The sequence below is a fragment of the Sminthopsis crassicaudata genome, chromosome 4, assembly GCF_048593235.1.
Source record: "Sminthopsis crassicaudata isolate SCR6 chromosome 4, ASM4859323v1, whole genome shotgun sequence".
NCBI lineage: Eukaryota > Metazoa > Chordata > Mammalia > Dasyuromorphia > Dasyuridae > Sminthopsis > Sminthopsis crassicaudata.
Window position 1 is genome coordinate 119,926,397 of NC_133620.1, and position 19,160 is coordinate 119,945,556.

The 19,160-nt window shown below is 34.1% G+C and overlaps 1 protein-coding gene across 1 annotated transcript in view; it reads left to right on the forward strand.

Moving 5' to 3' along the window:
• The window catches only part of WDR27 (WD repeat domain 27), a 241,045-nt gene extending 236,524 nt beyond the window's left edge, over positions 1-4,521 (forward strand). Inside the window, exon 25 of the mRNA XM_074309285.1 lies at positions 4,116-4,521. Within this exon, the coding sequence (XP_074165386.1) occupies positions 4,116-4,166 (51 nt within the window). The 3' untranslated portion in view covers positions 4,167-4,521. The remainder of the gene's footprint in view (positions 1-4,115) is intronic.
• The last annotated feature ends 14,639 nt before the right edge of the window (positions 4,522-19,160 follow it).

Genomic DNA, 19,160 nt, shown 5'->3' on the forward strand with positions numbered 1-19,160 from the left:
GAGGGACCCTGCCTTTCCACATTCATCATTGTCCGGGTGCAAAAAGCATTTGTTCCCACTGTAGCACAGCGTCTTATGATCTCCTCTAAAGGAGCATCTTTGTCTATTCCCCATATAATTCTTTTGCAAATCTCATTGGCATTTTCCTTAGCCAGCTGTCTGGTCATTATTTCTGTAGCTGAATTTTCTCCAATAGTTCTTTTGACAACAGTTTGCAAACGTCCCACAAAATCTGCAAGAGGTTCATTGGGACCTTGCTGTATTTTAGTGAAAGCCTCTCCACGATCTTTCTGTCCAGGAAGGACACCCCAAGCTTTTATTGCAGCCTTAGCAATTTGTTCATATATTGTCATGGTATAATTAATCTGTTCCGAATTCTCTCCATACTGACCTTCACCAGCTAAGTGCTCAAAAGTGAATTGTGTGTTAACTCCTATTTCCAAATTGCATCTGACTTGAATTTTACATAATTCATGAAATTCCGCAAGCCATAATAAATTTTCTCCAGGTTCCAGACATGTCCTTGCTATGGATTTCCAATCATTCGGGGTTAGGACTTCATAAGACAAACCATCTAGTAACATTTTGACATAAGCTGATGTAGCCCCATAAAGGGTACAACCTTTTTTCAAATCCTTAATTTTATTCAAATATAAAGGTGCATATCTTCTCCTTTTTTTACCTACAGAGTCAATCTCTTCAATCACAGGATATGCATGTATAAAATCACTTATATCCTGTCCTTCTCTCTTAGCTTTAACCAATGCTTTTTCTAATCTTGTCATAGGCTTAGGCTGCTTCACAGGCAATTCTGTTTGTGTTTCTGCCTCTTCCCCTCTTTCTTCCTCCATCTCTGAAGGTGGGGTTGATGTGGGCCTGTCAATAATCTGTTCTCTAGGCAGGGTTGAAGCTTCTTCAAGAGAATCATACCATAATTCCTCATTTAAATCCTCTTGCTCTAGGGAAAGATCTTGATCTTTCCTTTTTTCCTCACACTTCCTCCTCTGTTCATTTTTAAAACTTTTCCTTCTCCTACAACTTGCTTGATAGTTTAAGGCTAATTGAACTATGTTGTAGATATAAAATACCTCTGCAGAAATTGAACGAGGCCCATTTTTTGCATGAAATTCTTTCATTTTATATCCCACTAGCTTCCATTTATCTACATCTATCTTTTCTTCCTCTAAGAACCAAGGGGATGTGCATCTTAATGCAGCCAAGAGTTTAACAATCTGTACCCAGGTTACAAGTAAACTCTGCTCCTCAATTATCTTGATTATACTCTCTATAGTACCACTCCTGAATGGGGGTGGAGCTGAGGTTGCTTCTGGGGCTGGGGTTGAGTCGACTGAGGTCCAGGGATTGAATTTAGTTAACATGTGCCCCATTTCTGCTATAAGAGATTCCTGGTTTAGCCCTTAACAAGTTAAGTTCCTTATTTATCTATTAGCACGCTCACTTAATCTTTAACAAAGTTTCCTCGTTACTCACGGTTCTGGGGAAGAGAGACTGAGATCTGGATGGGAGGCTTTTTCACTGGAATCAGGACCGTGTCTGTCCCTGTTCGGGCGCCAAATTGCGAAGGTCTGGTCTAGCTCCTCTTGTCAGGATAAGCAAAAGTCCTTGCCCCACGTTGGGCGCCAAATGTAGCGAGCTGTCGTCTCCAGAAGCTGCCGGATCACTCTCTGGGAAGAGATCTGCTGTGTCTTCTACTCAAATCTCTCCGACAGATTCTTCTTCCTGTAACGAATCGTTGTCTCCAGGCAGTTGCTGTTAACTCTTGTCCAGAGAAGTGACTTCCCTTCCTGCAGAGAGCCCCGTCAAGCCTGATGCAATGCAGAGTCTTCTTCTATCTCTGGGTGTCCTCTCTTTTATTCTCTCAGAGAATGGGCGTGGGATAATGCAAGGGCTTCTGGGAAGAACCACTTCAGCCAATGAGCTTGCTCCTTCTATCAAGTCAACCTGAGTTCTCACCTTGTAATTGTCCAACCTGAATTCTCACCTTGTCACTATCCAGACAACCTGAGTTCTCACCTAGTAATCCTAACAGTTCTCCTTACAGAAAAACTGGAGAAGTAGCTCTGTAGTTCCTTCTGCTTCCCTCAATTCAGGAAATGAAGTCTTCAGTGCCTCCCTTAATCAGATTGTATTTAGTTAGACAGCCCACATGGACATATATATCCTATTAGAGTTGCATATCCTTTATCACAAAATTATCCAGGCAGTTTTCTTAGCTCTATCTGAACTCTTAGAGTAGAACCAAACCTAGTTCTTAGCACAGTGCCTTGGAATATAATAGATGCTTAACAAATGCTTGTTGACTGGACCTTCTATCCTTGTTCATATTCTGGACTTAGTGAATCTCTAGTTGTATTCTATTTAAATAGGTTAGGTTAAAGCTGTTGCAATCATTTGTAGTGTTTTTATTTTCTTCTTTATTTAGCCATCTCATCTTCAGTTTCCTTTTCTTCTACACTGGTACTTACATCTCTTCAGCTAATGTTCTTATAGCAACTACATGTCATATTCTGAAATTAAGACTTTATCTATAACTGATTACTTTCTCTTTATTAATGGGTATATTTAATTTCTTATGCCATTCAGTATGGCCTTCTGAAATATGAAATGGAATCACAAATGAAATATCAGGCCTAAACACTTAGAAATAATTTGCATGTAGGTAATAAGAAGCATAAGGGTGGTTAGAAAAATTTCGATGAGAAAATTTTTGTGCAACTTTTAAATGAGAGAATAATGACTCATTAATTAACTATCTAATTAACCTTTATTATAAATTTACATTTTTGTATACTGTGGTAGTCTTTACTGAGTCTTAAAGGGGTAAAGTTAATTGCTTTACTTGTTATAAGTATAACATATATATGTATAACTTGTAAGTATAATATATACCATAAATATATATATATATACATATATATATATAAAATTTGTTGTTATAAGAGATAACAAAATTATAATCACCATAAGAATATTGTTTGATAGCCTCTTATATAGTTGAGATTGTGTCACATCTACTTAGAAGAATTTTGATGAATGATATAGGACAAAATAAAATTTAATTAAATTGAATTAATTCAATTTCAGTTGACAAATAATTTGATATACTGATTTTTATTAAAGAAGCAATTACTTATAATTGACTGGATAATTATAGGATAAATTCTGATGAGCACTGGAAATGAAAATTTTAAATTTTTTAGTGAATTACTTAAATTTCTTTACCAAATTGATAGATTTTGTTGCTGTTGTAGTTGTCTCTTCCATCTTGAAAGTAAAAGTAGATAAAGCATATACTTGTGTTCAGACTCAAAGTAACTAATTGACAACACAGGTATTTGACAGAACTTATTGTTAACAAGATAGAGATAGCAATGCATTTGGAGTCAGAAGATCTAGGGGCCAATACTGGCTCTTTAAATGGTTTCCTTATCTGTAAAATGAAGCCTTTGAAATAGATAAAATTCAATAACTTTCAGCATCCTGTTTATGATTCTGTGATCTTCCTGTGGCATTAGTCAGATGGAGTCTGATTCAAGACTTAAAATATCAAAATAACAAACAGATGCTAATTAAGTAATGATAATAACAATAATGGTAAAGAAGGCAATCATAGGTATTTATATAGTTTATTATAGTTAGCCTTTTTATAACTTTTACAAATATTTCATTTGAACAAGTCTGGAAGGAAGATATTTTAATATCTTAGTTTTACAGATGAGGAAACTAAGCTAGCTAGATATTAATTGACTTACTCAGGGTTACATTCCTGATATCAGATGAGGTTTAAATTCAGGTTTCTAACAATTTATTGGTAAATTATAGAAATTAAATGGCTCATTGGATAGAGTAAAAAGCTGAGAGTCAGGAAGAGCTAAGTTTAAAGCCAACTTTAGATACTTGCCTCAGTTTCCTGAACTGTAAGTGGAGATAGTAATGGCATTGAAAATGGAAATGACTTCCCTGTGTTGTTGTGAGTATCGTGTGAGACAATATTTGTAAAAGCCCTTACTATAGTCACTGGTGCATTATAGGCATTATATAAATGCTAGCTATTATTAATCAATAAACATTTCCTTCTTTTTCTTTAATCACAGCTTGCCACAGCCACATTGGATGGTAAACTCCAGTTGTTTCTACCCAAATGATTGCTGACCTATGGAAGATCAACCAACATTTTTGGAAAGTAATAATTTATTGAAAAAAAAAAGAAGTTGTTCATTCATCAGAAATAGAGCAAGAAGCAGAAGGTTCTTTTCCAAACTCCAGCCTCTTTTTCAGATTTCCTTCCATATAGGCCATATAGCCTGTATTTATAAATGTAAAGTTTTAGACTTTCCCAATACTCAAAAGTGATTTTTCCTCCCCAGCTTGGAAAAATAGAAGCAGTAACATACACTGCAGTGGTCTGCAGGGGTATCACTTGATAATAATTGAAGCAGAAATTTTCACACAAACATAATCCAATGTTTATTATTAAACTATGTGAAAGAGGAAAAAAAATTTTTTCTCATTTCTGAGACAGTGATTATCGTCGAATGAATTCTGTTAAATAGTTCAGAATCTTAAAGAAACTGACATCCTTCTAGGAACAACTGGGTGCTATTCTGAATGGTATAGTAAATTATTGAGGTATCTGATGACCAAAGTACTATTGTCACTGGAGTAGTGGGAAAAATGCTTTTATTTATAGACTATGTCATACAAACTTCAGGGTGATTTTCATACAGCTGAACCATTATAAGTTGCCTATACAATGATCTTAAACTGGCCTGGAGAGTTGACTAGTTCCAAAAGCAGAGGTTCTGATAATAATTTATTGTTTTTAAAATAACTTGAATTTCTTGTGGAGTTCCTGCTGAATAATGAAGTATTGGAGAAAACCTAGATCTGATGTCATTTCTTGGAGTTCCCCTGGATTAGAATTAGGTTCTACTATATAGAAAATCCTAGATAAAACTGGTTGTAGGACAATGTCCAGCAAACATTGTGGTCTTACTGCTAAATATGATAGCAAAAAGCAACATGCTACTACAATCCTTCCTAGGAGATAATATACTATTGACTTATAAGTTTTGTAAACTGCTGAAATTGGTGTATTATTATTGTCATTTTACAGATGCAGAAATAGACAAAGTTTAAGTAACTTACCTAAGTCACGCAGGTAGTAAATATGTGAGATAGGATTCACATCCAGGTCTTCCTGATACCAAGGCCAACACTCTTCACTCTTTTACCCTTTATAATCCACATAAAATACACACACACACACACACACACACACACACACACACACACACACACCCCTTTCTATCCATAGTTAATTTACTTTGACTTTCTAGTGTTATAAATTTAGAGTTGGAAAGAACCCAATAACATCATATGAACCAAATTCCTCACTTGCAGTAAGAGGAGAAAACCAAGATCCAAAGAGTTTCTTAGATGCCTAGATCATACAGGAGGGAGAAAAGTTATTTTATATTGGAAATCCAGGGCCAGGGCTTCAAGCTCTAATGTTTTCTCTCCAGTGTCCCACTTCTCCACATTTTCTTCACTTAGATAGGGAAGGAATTGAAAGGTAATTTAAAGCAGGTAATGGATATTTGATAGAAGACTAGGTGAACCAATTAATTAGATATGGATTTGAATTTGGAGGTTAATTTCCTTTCCCCTTTGTATCTTTTTTGTAAAATGAGGTAGTTGGACTAATAATCTCTAAAGTTATTTTGGATAAAATTCTGTGTTCTCAAGAGTGGAGATGTTTGTGACTTTTAATGTTCATGATCCATTGTCATTGGAAGTCATTGACTTCTCCCTCCCGTCTCCTCCTCTCTGACTAAGGAACTTATTAAGGAACTAAGTCCTAGAATTGTGTTAGATCACTAGAGTAAAAGCTTTGTTTTATCCTATTTTACTAAGGTCTTAAAGAAAAAAAGTGGAAGACATAATGACTGATGGGTAGCAGGTCTTTGGAAGTAGTAATTATGTTGTTTAAGCTGGGTTGTGGCAGGACTCTAAATAGAGAAAAGGTTTATGGATCAGCCTGATGCTAGTTTATCTACCCAATTTTGTTTGATGAAGGGAATTTGAAGTGTAACTTTTTGTTTCATTCCCTATAATTATCTAGTTCTTAAGATTCCCATATTTGGCATTTAAAAATAAAATGATTCATATTATACTTTAGATGTTAAAGAGTTTGCAGAACCTTTGGCACACTGGAAAAAATCTTGATAATGTTTTCATAGACAACAAAGCAGGAATGAAAGTGGTTGACCAAAGTTATGCTTTAGGATAGTGGTTTAAAGAATTTTTGTTAAGAAACGCTTTCCATTCACTTTGAAAATCTCATTTAGAGGCATTTCTTTAAGGGAGAAGAATGCATTTTTTCTTTTTTAGAATATCATTCCATCAAGGGTCATTCCTCAAACACTGTTGCCTCTGTTAAGGGCTAGAGGGTTAATCCTGAGGGAATAGGTATTTATTCATGTTCCTTTTGAATTCCTATTTGCCATTGATTAGCAGTCAGTAGGTATTAAAATAGTACAGCAAGAACAAGAGAAAACATTCTTCTCAAACCACCCCATTTCTTAATGGTACATTTTCACTCCATATACATACAAAGACCCCAGAAGAGAGTGGGTTCAAAATGAATGAAAGGGAGTTGAGGCACACTGGACCTGGTTATTGGAAATTCTTAATTCTGAGTCCATAGATGAGATTCTTCTCTGGCTTAATGGGTCACATACTTTGCTTGTTTTCTAGGATGGCTATTTTTGTTTGTGTCTTTTTATCTGTGTTTATTTTTAGAGTATCTGTTTCTCCTCCTATGTAGAGATATGTTGTCTGTTTTGGTCTAGTCTTTCAAATAACATGTTCAGTGGAGATGGGAAGTATAGTAGTCCCTTGTGGGATTACTTGCTTCCTCTCCTACTCTGTTCTTGGATCTAGCACAGGTACAAGGGTCTATCTCTTCAAAGAATTCAGAGGCTTGGAGTCCTTCAGGATTGATCATCTAACTACTAAACTTAGCTCACTGCTGGACCAATTGCCCTTTTTAGACATATCTCAAAAGGTATAATTTGATCTTTTCAACTAGGAAATAAATGGTTTCCTGTGTGGTATCTTCTGTCTTTCATTCAATATCTTAACATCTTGGGACACTTTCAAGTTAATTAAGTGCTTATCTCTACATTGAGGCCAGGTTATAGAAAAACTCTTAATACCTAGTTTTCTCTGTTGATTAATTGATTGTAATGGGGGCAGAATTCTCTCTTTATTTTATTTTATTTTTTTTTGCTGAGGCAAAAACAGCTAAGAAGTGTTGTGTCTGAGACCATATTTGAACTCAGGTCCTTTTGACTTCAGGGCTGGTGTTCTATCCACTGCACCACCTGGATGTTCCCTCTCTTTATATTTGAACAAGAACTAAGTATATTGTATAGTATGGGAAATAGTGAAATGATTTACAAACTAGTTAAATATCTCAAAGAATTTAACTCCATCTCTTCCTAGGAGATATGCCACTGAAATCTTGCTATAATTTAGCCTTTCTCTATGTTAATGAAGAGAACAAGCAATCAAAAACAAATTATTAAAAAGACATTATTTTTTATTAAAGTTTTTTTTCAATACATGCATGGACATTTCTTCAACATTAGCCCTTATAAAACCCTATGTTCCAATTTTCCCCTTCTTCTACCATGTCCTCCCCAAGATGGCAAGTAGTCCAATGTATGTTAAACATGGTAGAAATATATGTTAAATCTAATATATGCATACATATTTATACAATTATTGTGCCACAGAAGAGAGAAAAAGTGAAGGAAAATAAAATGCAAGCAAACAACACCAAAAAGAGTGAAAATGCAATGTTGTAAACCACACTCAGTTCCCACAGTCCTCTCTCTGGGTGTAGATGGCTCTATTCATCACTGAACACTTGAAACTAGTTTGAATCATCTCATTATTGAAGAGAGCCATCCATCAGAATTGATCATTGTATAGTCTTGCTGTTGCTATGTATAATAATCTCCTGGTTCTGCTCTATTCACTTAGCATCAGTTCATGTAAGTCTCTTCAGGCCTCTCTGAAGTCATCCTGTTGGTTATTCCTTACAGAACAATAATGTTCCATAACATTCATATACCATAATTTATTCAGTTATTGATGGGCATCCATTCAATTTCTAGTTTCTTGCCACTACAAAAAGGGTTGCCACAAACATTTTGGCACATACAGGTCCCTTTCCCTGCTTTATTATTTCTTTGGGATAAAAGCCCAGTAGAGATATTGCTAGATCAAAGGGTATGCACAGTTTGATAACTTTTTGTACATAGTTCCAAATTCCTCTCCAGAATAGTTGGATCCATTCACAGTTCCACCAACAATGTATTAGTGTCCCAGTTTTCCCACATCCCGTCCAACATTTATCATTATCTTTATCATCTTAGCCAACCTGAGAGGTATGTAGTGGTATCTCAGAGTTGTCTTAATTTGCATTTCTCTGATCAATAGTGATTTAGACCACCTTTTCATATGACTCGAAATGGTTTCAATTTCTTCACATGAAAATTGTCAGTTAATATTCTTTGACCATTTATCAATTGGAGAATGGCTTGAACTCATAATTTGAGTCAAATCTCTATATAAAAGTACCTTATTTTACATCTAAAATGAACTAAAATATTTTTACCTGTGGATTTTTTCTTTCATTGTTTTACTTGTGCTACTATTAAAGTATGACATTTTCCAAAAATAGGCTAGCTGAAGAGACCTTATAGTATCTCTTGTGAGTGCTGGCTTGGGTTCACTCATCTATTATGCTATAGATGAGTTGAGATCCGCAGCAATGGGGGTTTTCCCCAAATTGAGAGTTTTCTATAATGATCAAATCAGAAATCATGTTGATATAATCTACCTGAAAGGAAACAAAGGTATACCATCAGCTTTCAATGTGACAAGAAAAAAGCCATTACATGTTTTGAAATTTAGTCACTGTCAATCTATAAATTAAATAATACATGGATGATTAGGAATTGTCTCTGTCCTTTTAGTTTGTAAAGACCTTGTTATCTACTATCTAATGTTTGTGAGACTAACTTGGCTTTCTAGTTTTTTTTTTTTTTTTATTTGCTTCACTGAATTTAAGATTTGGAACTCTATAGTCATTTAATAAAATCCAGGAATTCCAATATATCCAACAAGAAGTTGTCCAATCTTTGTTTGAAAACTTCAAATGAGGGGCCACATACTCATCCCCCTTATACTGGAGACAGCTTATTTCACTTCTGGACAGCTCTGATTATTAAAAATGTTTTCCTGGCATGAAGCCAAATTTGGCTCTTTGTAATTTCCACCAATTATCCCCATTTTTCCTCTGGGACCAGGCCAATAGTCTATTTTCCACATGATAGGCCTCATAATGGCTAAATGTTCCTTGCTTCTTCAGTTGATCCTCATCTATCAGAAATTTTTACATATAAAAGGATGTGAAAAAAATTCCTGAAAAGGAAGTAAAAAAATGAATCTCTACAATTTAATTTGTATATGGATAGAATTTTATGAAGTGTCCAAGAAGAAGTCTTTCCTTCCAAAAGGAAGGACTGACTAAAAAGCAAGTAGTTTTCATGACTGAATGGAAACATTCCACGTGTGACTAAAAACTAGGCTACATAGGAACAATGAAAAAAATGCATTTTATATGGAAAAAGGAGAAACACATGCAGAAGTTTCACAGGGAACAGGACAGCCAAAGAAAGATCAATAGAAGCTGTGATTTTGGAAAAAGAAACATTATGTCTTACTCTTAATATGATGTACTGACTACAGACTTACTAAAATCACTATTTCTTTTATATGTAGTGATAGGGAAAAACACTTCAAGGAAATCTCTTAATGAGATTAAACATTTAAAATTTAGGATTTTTTTTTCTGTCAAAAGATGACATGGACATTATTTTTAGAATAGGAAATTATATATTTAATTCAAATGACTTATCCTTTCTGATCTGCAAAACTTGGCCAACTTAGCTCTCTCAATTTGTAAGCTCTAGGAATATTGATCTTTATTGTACCCAAATTTCTCAGACTACTAAAATGTCTGTCCAGATTATCAGAGCCAAATTTATGAAGTCCTATATGAAGGAATTCTTCACTATTGGTGCTAGCTATATTAAAATTCCAATAAAACTGCATATTTGTAATGGGAGTATAAATATCCTTCCCTATTGTAGTTTTAAGGTTTTTCAAATAAAGTGGGAGGAAACTGGGGCTCTGAGAAATAACATTGTTTGCGTAGATTCATAGGGCATGTCAGCAACTGATTGGAGATCTGAATCTAACCTCAAGTACACTGTTATTTCCATTGTACTATCATTGACATTATTTATATGCATTTATGTATTTTTATATATATATGTATGTGTGTGTGTGTGTGTGATGAGTTCCTGAATGATGTGTTCATGTGTTGGGCAGAGAGAGAAACTGAATAACTGGCCTGAGACAAGCAGAGAGAAAGCAACTGAAACAGATCAGTTTAGCTTCAAGGTCCCACTCTCTGGATGAGTATCTGGGGAGGACATCCAGTCAAAAATCCAAATTATGTCAGACTCCTGGGACTCACTCTTTGGGGATATTTTGGGCAGCTTTACCTTGCCATGTCCTATCAGAAATTCCAGTCATGTCCCTGAGGTTAAATTCTCCTTATAACTTTACTTATGGTTCATCTCATGGTCATTGCTCTCCTTTGGGTCAGTCTGCAGAACACTCTGTCTCATACTTTCTTTTGCCTTACCCCTCCCAACCCCATGACACATGATATTTCTCTTAACTCCATTTTGCTTCTCAATTCTATTTCTCCTTAACTATTTTAGGGAACCGAGTCCCTTTCTGAATTTAGTTTGCCAGCTAAGGACATGCTCTTTTTCTACTAGGTAATTGGGTATACCACTGAGAAACTTGTCTTTCATATGCTCTCCCATTCTATTTCATATTTACTATTTCTGGTGTCTATTGCATTCCTTCATTTTATTTCTAACCTATTCCCCTAAATAAATCTATCTTTTGCCAAAAGAATGGCCATTGTGAATTCTTCACATGACTAATCCCAACTTTTGGTGCTAAGACATCATTTGTTCTCTGCATCAGCCACATTATCCATACATATATATGTATATATGTATATACATGTATATATACATATGTATATAATTTGAAGGTCTAAAATCTATTTTCACTCGTATGGAAGTAGCAATGTGCTTATAGAAAGAATTGGCTTCTTGAACACTTAAACTGTGGTTATCCCCATCTGGACACCAAAACAAGCTATTGGCAGGGGGGAAAGGAAAATTACAAAATTTAAACAAGGCAAGTCTGAATGCCATATTGTCTTTGCTCTCTGAAATGTAAGACTCACTAAAGATAATTTCCACATTTAAACTTTGGCTTGTCTTGGTTTTATGTCATCCTCATCTGTCACGGTACTCATAGGTGGCTCTTCATTCTTCAGTCTTTGAACTATCATAATTTGTTCTCTCCTAGGAAATCATCTTCTGTTATATCATAGCATTGCCCCATTCCTCTTGTGTTATGAGTCAAGCTTCCAGCATGTTGCTTTCCTTTGTTCTTTCCCACTTTATTCCCTTTCTCCTCACAGAACAATGTTTTTTTTTTCTTTTTCTTTTTTTTTTTTCTTTATAGTAATGGAAAATTATATGCCCTCACTAATGGTCCACAATTTTTGAAATTTTAACTATAGCCCCACTTCCCAGAAATCAAGAAAAATTTCCACTAAGAAACTGAAATTTTCCTTCAGAACCTGAAGGACCACATGCAGGCCTCTGTGACAGCAGAATCAAGGCATGTCAGATCACATTCCATTTGCACTGAATAAGCTCTGAGTGATTTAAATACATTGCAGATGGATGAGAAAATATGAAAAAAGGGAAAAAAATAACCATTTTAAGTGAAACCATACTGAATTACCGTCCACTGAAATAAACTCTACAAATAATCAGAACAACTTTTCTTTCAAAGATATGGAATGGATCCAAATAATTTGTAATGGTTGCTGTAAGGAAAACAATACTTGTTTTGTAATTTGGGAATGGCCAAGTCAGAATCCTTTCTCCCAGAAGGGGGAAAGAGAAAAGAGGACAGAACCTACCATCAGGGAAATTTTAATTACAAAAAGTTCATGAAAAACTTGTTTCAGGTAGATGTTAACTGTTGGGATTTGAAAAATATATATATATATTCAAGGAGAATTTATGTTATATTTAACTGAAAAAAGATGGTTAGAAATGAGTAAAAGGTTTGAGGTGAAATTATTTATGTAAAATGCCTTGTACTATATGAATATGAGATATCATACTTTTTAGATTTTTAAAGACCTAGCACAAATAATCAAAATGTGATTAGTTAAAACCTTTAAATCCATTAAAAATCTTAACTTTCTGCAGATATCAACCTTGTAAGAAAATTCACAGATTTTTTTTTATTACAGCTATTAGCATTGTAAGGAACCTTAGAGACATAATATTATAGTTTAATATCTTCATCCTAGAGATTAGAAAATTAGTGCCCCCAATTTTCTCAAAGATTATGTGTGTCATGAGTTCATGCACAGATTTCAAGGTGGTTTATGAATTAGGTGGGAGGAAACCCTCCTCCCCATACTTAATCTCAATTTAACATCTTTATTTTTGATACCCTTTAATTGAAATTTAGCATTTCTTCTCTGATGAATGTAGGGATTAATTATTCTACTTCAAATAAGTTATAGGCTTCACCAGACTGCTGAAAGGGCCTTCAAAACACAGAAAAGTTGAACAAATTCTGCTTTAGGCCAATCTAACAAAACACTTACCACAGGCACTTAGTGTTTGAATTGAATTGAAAAGAGATACATTTGGGATGTGCTTGTGGTGGGAGAGGGGCATAGGGAGGTTGGAGATGGTAGATAGTAAACATCCTATCTGAGGGTTGCTAAAATCCTTCTCTTGGCTGGGTTGTATCCCTTTCTCTTCTTTTTAAGAATGAAAAGATTTGCACACAGAAATCTCATACCACAAATCTTCAAATAATAAAAATCAGAAATTTTTTTTCATGATGCAATACCATACCTGTTAGATTAGCTGGTTATTAGATTGGGGAAATGCTGAAAATGTCATTTTCAAGAGCTGTTTGGTGAAATAATGACTAATACTGCTTCACTCTCTAGTTGTTTTCTCACCAGCTGTGGAGCACTTAATCCTTTCATCAACAGAAACTGATAGCTTAAGGTTCTTCTATTTTCCTTAGTGCTTACCTTGGTCACTTGCTTCATCAAGTCCTGGTTCTAGCCATGCTTCAATTCACTAGTGCCTTAGCCATCTTTTTTGACAGCTACTTTGCCAAATGGACCAGAAATCATGTCTTCAATCACTTAAATCTTTAAAAAGAGTAGTTAATTCATTTAATGTGTTCTCAAAAACTAGAACTAAAAGAATATTTCACATGATTAAAAAAAAGATCTAACATATATGGATGATAGATTAATACTGGACAACTTGATTGTCTTGAAATCTTTAAAAATCATAAGATAATTGATAAAATATTGATAGTAAGATTGGGAAGCATTTTGGAAGAAACTAGGTATAGACCAACATTATATAAATTATATATATATATATGCATATATATGTATATAATTTATGATAAAATAAGATAAAGAGGATCAAGGAAAGTAAGATAATTTTAATTATTGTTGCTGTTCAGGCATTTTCCAAATCATGTCCAAACTTTTGGGACCTCATTTGGGATTTTCTTGGCCAAGATACTGGAGTGGTTTACCATTCCTTCTCCAACTGATTTTATAGATAAGAAATTGTGGCAAAGAGTATTCAAAGACTTGCCTAAGGTCATAGGAGTAAGTATTTGAGGCCAGAATTAAACTTGCAAAGGTGAGTGTTAATAATTCTAGTCCAAGCATTATAACTTCTGTGCCATATCTAATGCAGCCAAAATTAGAAGGAAAACAGGAACCTGGGGAAAAATAGCAAGTTTCTCTGACATAGGCCTTGTTTTCAAAAATATATATGGAGTTGAGCAAAAATTTTAAAAAGAGCTAGTCCTCAGTTGATAAAGTCAAAGGATATGAACACACAATTTTTAGAAGAAAAAAAAAAAAGAAAGCTATTGATAGTCACATGAAAAGTGTTCTAAGTGACTACTGATTAGAAAAATGCAAATAAAACAATCTGAAATAACTACCTTACACATTTAAAATTGACTTATATGACAGAAAAGGAAAATGACACTGCTAAAGGAGATACTAAAAAATTGGCACACTAAGGCACTATTGGTAGACTTGGGCACTAGTTCAACCATTCCTAGAGGACAATATGGAAATACACTCAAAGCTCTATAAAACTGTGCATATCCTTTGAACCACTTCTAAATCTGTATTCTTAAGAGACTGAAGAAAAGGGAAAAGGACTTATTTGTACAAAAGTGTTTATTGTAGCTCTTTTTGTATTGCCAAAGAATTAGAAACCAAGGGAATACTTATCAATTGGGAGATGGCTAAACAAGTTGTGATGTAGGACTGTGATGGAATACATTTGTACTATAAGAAATGATGAGCAGGATGACTTCAGAAAAACCTGGAAGATTTAACTGATGAAAATAAAGTGAGCAGAACTAGATCACTGTACATAACAATAACAATACTCTAAGTGTGCTCAACTGTGAAAGACTTAGATAGTGGGATCAAAGCAATGATCCAAGACAATTCCAAAGGACCCATGATGAGATCTTCAGAGAGAGAACTGAACTCTGAATGCAGATTTGTAGTTTATTTTTTTGACATGCTTTACAACATGACTAATATGGAAATTGGTTTTGCATGGCTTCACTTTTATATGTAAACAGGAAATATTTAACAAAATAAAAATATATTAAGGAGAAAAAAAAAAGAAGAAGACCTATGGTACTGTGGATAGGTCTTTTCATGTGACTATGTGAAAGCAAATCATATGTATTAGAGGGCACATATGCTTTGTGATCTGTGTCAATGAATGGAATATATATGTAAATGGGATTGAATGAGATTTGAGAAAAAGTGAGGGCCCTATGTGGAAAAACTGTCAAAACTTTTTTTTCTCGAAATGCATAGATATGAAAAGCTCTTTAGCTTAAAAATGATGGACTATTTTTTTAAAGGGCATATACATCGCATGATTAGCAAGATAGAATAGTTACTTTTCCCAAATTCTAGAAGACACAAAACTTTAGGAAAATAATGTAGAGTAATCACAGCTGAAGTCGCAGGGCTCCCATATAAGGTTAAAAATCTTATGAAATAGCAAAAGAATTTAAATATTTGCACCAACTCAGTATTCCCATCTTTAATCTACTCTACAGTGATTGTAAGCAGACTTCTAGGCTTTTTATTCAGTTTCTGGCTGTAGAGATTACTGCTCACTAACAATGTCAGTGGCTTGCCCAGAAACTCCCCTGACCTGACAAGGGACAGCAGTCACTGATTCTAGTCTACATAGAAATATGCATATACAAAGGAAAAAAATGAATTACTGAGTGGAGGCCTATGTAAAGAGAAGATTTAGGTTAGTAGAAAATGCCAGTATTTAGAGCCATTAACTAGAGGGGAATGGGCATCAGCCCTGAGGAAAAGTCAGTCTTCTCCTTTGAAGAGTTTACTCAAGGCAGGGGCAACAATCATTTCCCCTAACATAAAGATTTGAAAATGTCCAGCAATATAGCCACTGACAATACAAGTCAATGCTGCAGTTTAAAGGAGAGGGACCCTTATGGGAAACACTTTGAAGTTAAGGAGGAAGATTTTTGTATCAACTAAATGGAAAAAGAAAAGGTAAAAAAGGAAGTGAGGAATAAAAACAATTTAGAGTCAAATAATTTGATAGAAAGGAATTGGAAGTAGAGAGGAAAAAAAGGAGAAAACCTATGAGAAGAAATTATTACCAAAGTAATTTAGGGTCAGTAGTGAAGTTGTAATATATGAACAAAAGAAGAATAGGATTTTCAATCCTATTATTCAATGCTATCCTTTAACACAAATATAAGTGGAGTAAAACAAGTTTAACCTTAAATACCAATAGATTAAACAATTTAATAAAAGGAAAGAGAATGGGAAAAGAGGATAAGAAAAATCCAACAAATTTCTTCATACATGAAACATTTCTGAAAAATAGAATGAGAATAAAATGAGCAAAATTTACCATTCATATAATAATTCCTAAAGAACAGTCATTCCAGCCTTGCCATCTGACAAAGCAATGTTGAAAGAAAGAGAACTACATTATAAATAAAACAATGGTAAACAATACTAAACATATATGCATAAAATGGTATGGCATTTAAATTCATAAAATTAACTGTAAAAAGGCATGTTAATATAGTAATTATTGCAGATTTTATTCTACAGAATGGAACACAATGAATGTCAAAATCAACAGGAAGGAAAACAACTGAATAAACTATTGGAAACTCTGCAGAGATGAAATATTTTGGGGATCTTAACAGGAAGATTAAAAAATTCATTACTTGGTCCTTAGTACTCTTCTTGCCCCTTTCCCCCATGCACATTCATTTCTTGGCATGGTACCTTGATTAAAAAATAAACGATTTTTGTCACAGAGATTATTAATCAGTAATAATGTACAAATACTAAACATATCCTTTAAAGACCATTCTGTAATTAAATAATTAGTACAATGTTCCCTAAGTCTTAGTGCTATGAAAAGTTTAGTAATACTCTAAGACTTGAAAAACCCTGTGTAGGGAACATGAGGAAAAAAATCAGATGTAAATGGAGAATTAAAAATAACATCCAGAATAATGAGTGAGTCACAAAATAAATCATGGAAATAATAACTTGTAAAATGAAAATGGAGACATAATATATCAGGATTTTGGGATGGAGATAAAGAAGTCCACAGAGGAGAAAGCTATGTCTGAAAAGAGACATTGGCAAAATAAAAAAAAAAGGATTAATGGTTCAAATATACAGGCATGATCTCATGGCTATCATGGGAAAGTAAGGGTCTGTAAAAACATGAAGTTCATAGCTACTGACTCAGACATAACTATTGAGCCTATGTCCCAAGGAATTTATATCAAAATAGTCATAGCAGGATATTTTATGGTAACAAAGAACTGAAAATATAGTGGATGTCTATTGATTGGACAACATAAATAAATTTTGGTATAGGAATATAATAGAATAATATGGTATAACAGTATAATGAATTTATGGAAACTTGGAAAGACTTGAATGAACAAATAAACAGAACCAGACAAATATTTACAACAATTCAAACCAAAAAAATTCAGTAAAAAAAGAAACAAAACTGAATATTATGAGATTATAATCAAGTTTGACCTCAGAAAAGATCTGAGTAAACACACTTCCCAAGTTATGTTGAAGACATTGTGGACTGGAATGCTAATTACACACACACACACACACACACACACACACACACACACACACACACACACACATATATATATATATATATATATATATATACACATATATATGTATAAATAATATGTATATGCATATGTATATGTATATGTATGCCACAGTAGATGTGGTGTTTGATTTTGTGGAATATTTTAAAAAAATCTTTGTAGAGAAGATACTGTAGGTAGGGGAAGGAGAATGGAAAGATTTTTTTAAAAAGGTGATTTAAAATATTTTTAGTTCAGAGGGTGATGCCAAGATGGCATAGAATAATGGGCCTTTGTCTGAGCTCTTCCTGGCTTCCCTAAGATCAATACCAGATCAAGCCTCTGAACTGGTTTTTGAGTGATAGAACACAAATATTTGGTGGGTAACAAATTTCTAGCAGAAGATATTTTGGAAGAACTTCAGAAAAAGTCTGTTTCAATCAGGCAAGGGAATAGGAAGGGGAGAGGAGGGAGGCAATTAAGTGCAGGCACAGTGTAGGGATGTAGGGTGGTGTGGTGTGTCCACTGGCCAGGGGAATCTATTGGGAGACTCTCAACCAAAATACATCAGTGTTGGTCACTCTATCCTGGTTCAAAAGCTAGTGGATCAGCAGACTAGCTGTGAGATATCCAATGCAACTACAAAAGGCAAATAATGAGCCCCAGAATAATGTGTGACTTGGCCATGCTCACCTAGAATAGAAAGGCAATCAACAAAATTATCCCAGGAAAGTGAAAAGCTGTTGTTGGCCATAAGGAAGCTTGGGACAGTCTCCTCTTTGCTGTAAGAGCAGAACTCAACCTTTAAAAATAAACAAAAAAATAAAAAAGAGCTCTGACATAGCTTTTATGGAGACAGAAGAACAGACCTCATTGAGGTCTATTTAGTGAGGACACTAAAGGCAAACCATCTTTAGATGAAATCCCAAAGGATGATATGAGTTGGTCTTCATCTCACAAGGCTCTCTTAGAAAAATTCAGAAAGGATATTAAAAAAAAGAAGAAAAATGAAGAAAGGAAACTAGGAGTTTGCTGGAGACTTCAGAAAAGGACACACAGAAATTATATAAAGAAAACTTAAAAATTTTAGAGAAATGGAAAAAAAGCATAAAAATGCATTATGTGACAGATTTGATAAAGTGGAAAAAGAAACCAACTTGTTGAAAAACAGAATTTATGAAATGGAAAAAATTCCAATGAACAAAACAACTCATTTAAAAATTCAGTGGGCCAAATGCAAAAAGGGATAAGAAAGTTAACTGAAGAAAATAATACATTAAAAATTAGAATTGAACAAATGGGTGAATGACTCAATACAACATCAAAAATCAGTCAAACAAAACAAAAAAATGGAAGAAAATGTAAAATACCTCATTGGAAAAACAATTGACCTGGAAAATAGATCCAGGAGAGGCAATCTAAGAATTATTGGATTGAAAACCATGATGAAAAAAAGAGTCTAGACAATATCTTTCAGGAAATCATCAAGGAAAACTTCTCTTACATCCTAAAACCAGAGTGTAAAATAGCCATTGAAAGAATTCACCAGATTACATCAAATTAAAAAGCTTTTGTACAAACAAAACTAATGCAAACAAGATTAGAAGGGAAGTAACAAACTGGGAAAACATTTTTAAAATTAAAGGTTCTGATAAAGGCCTCATTTT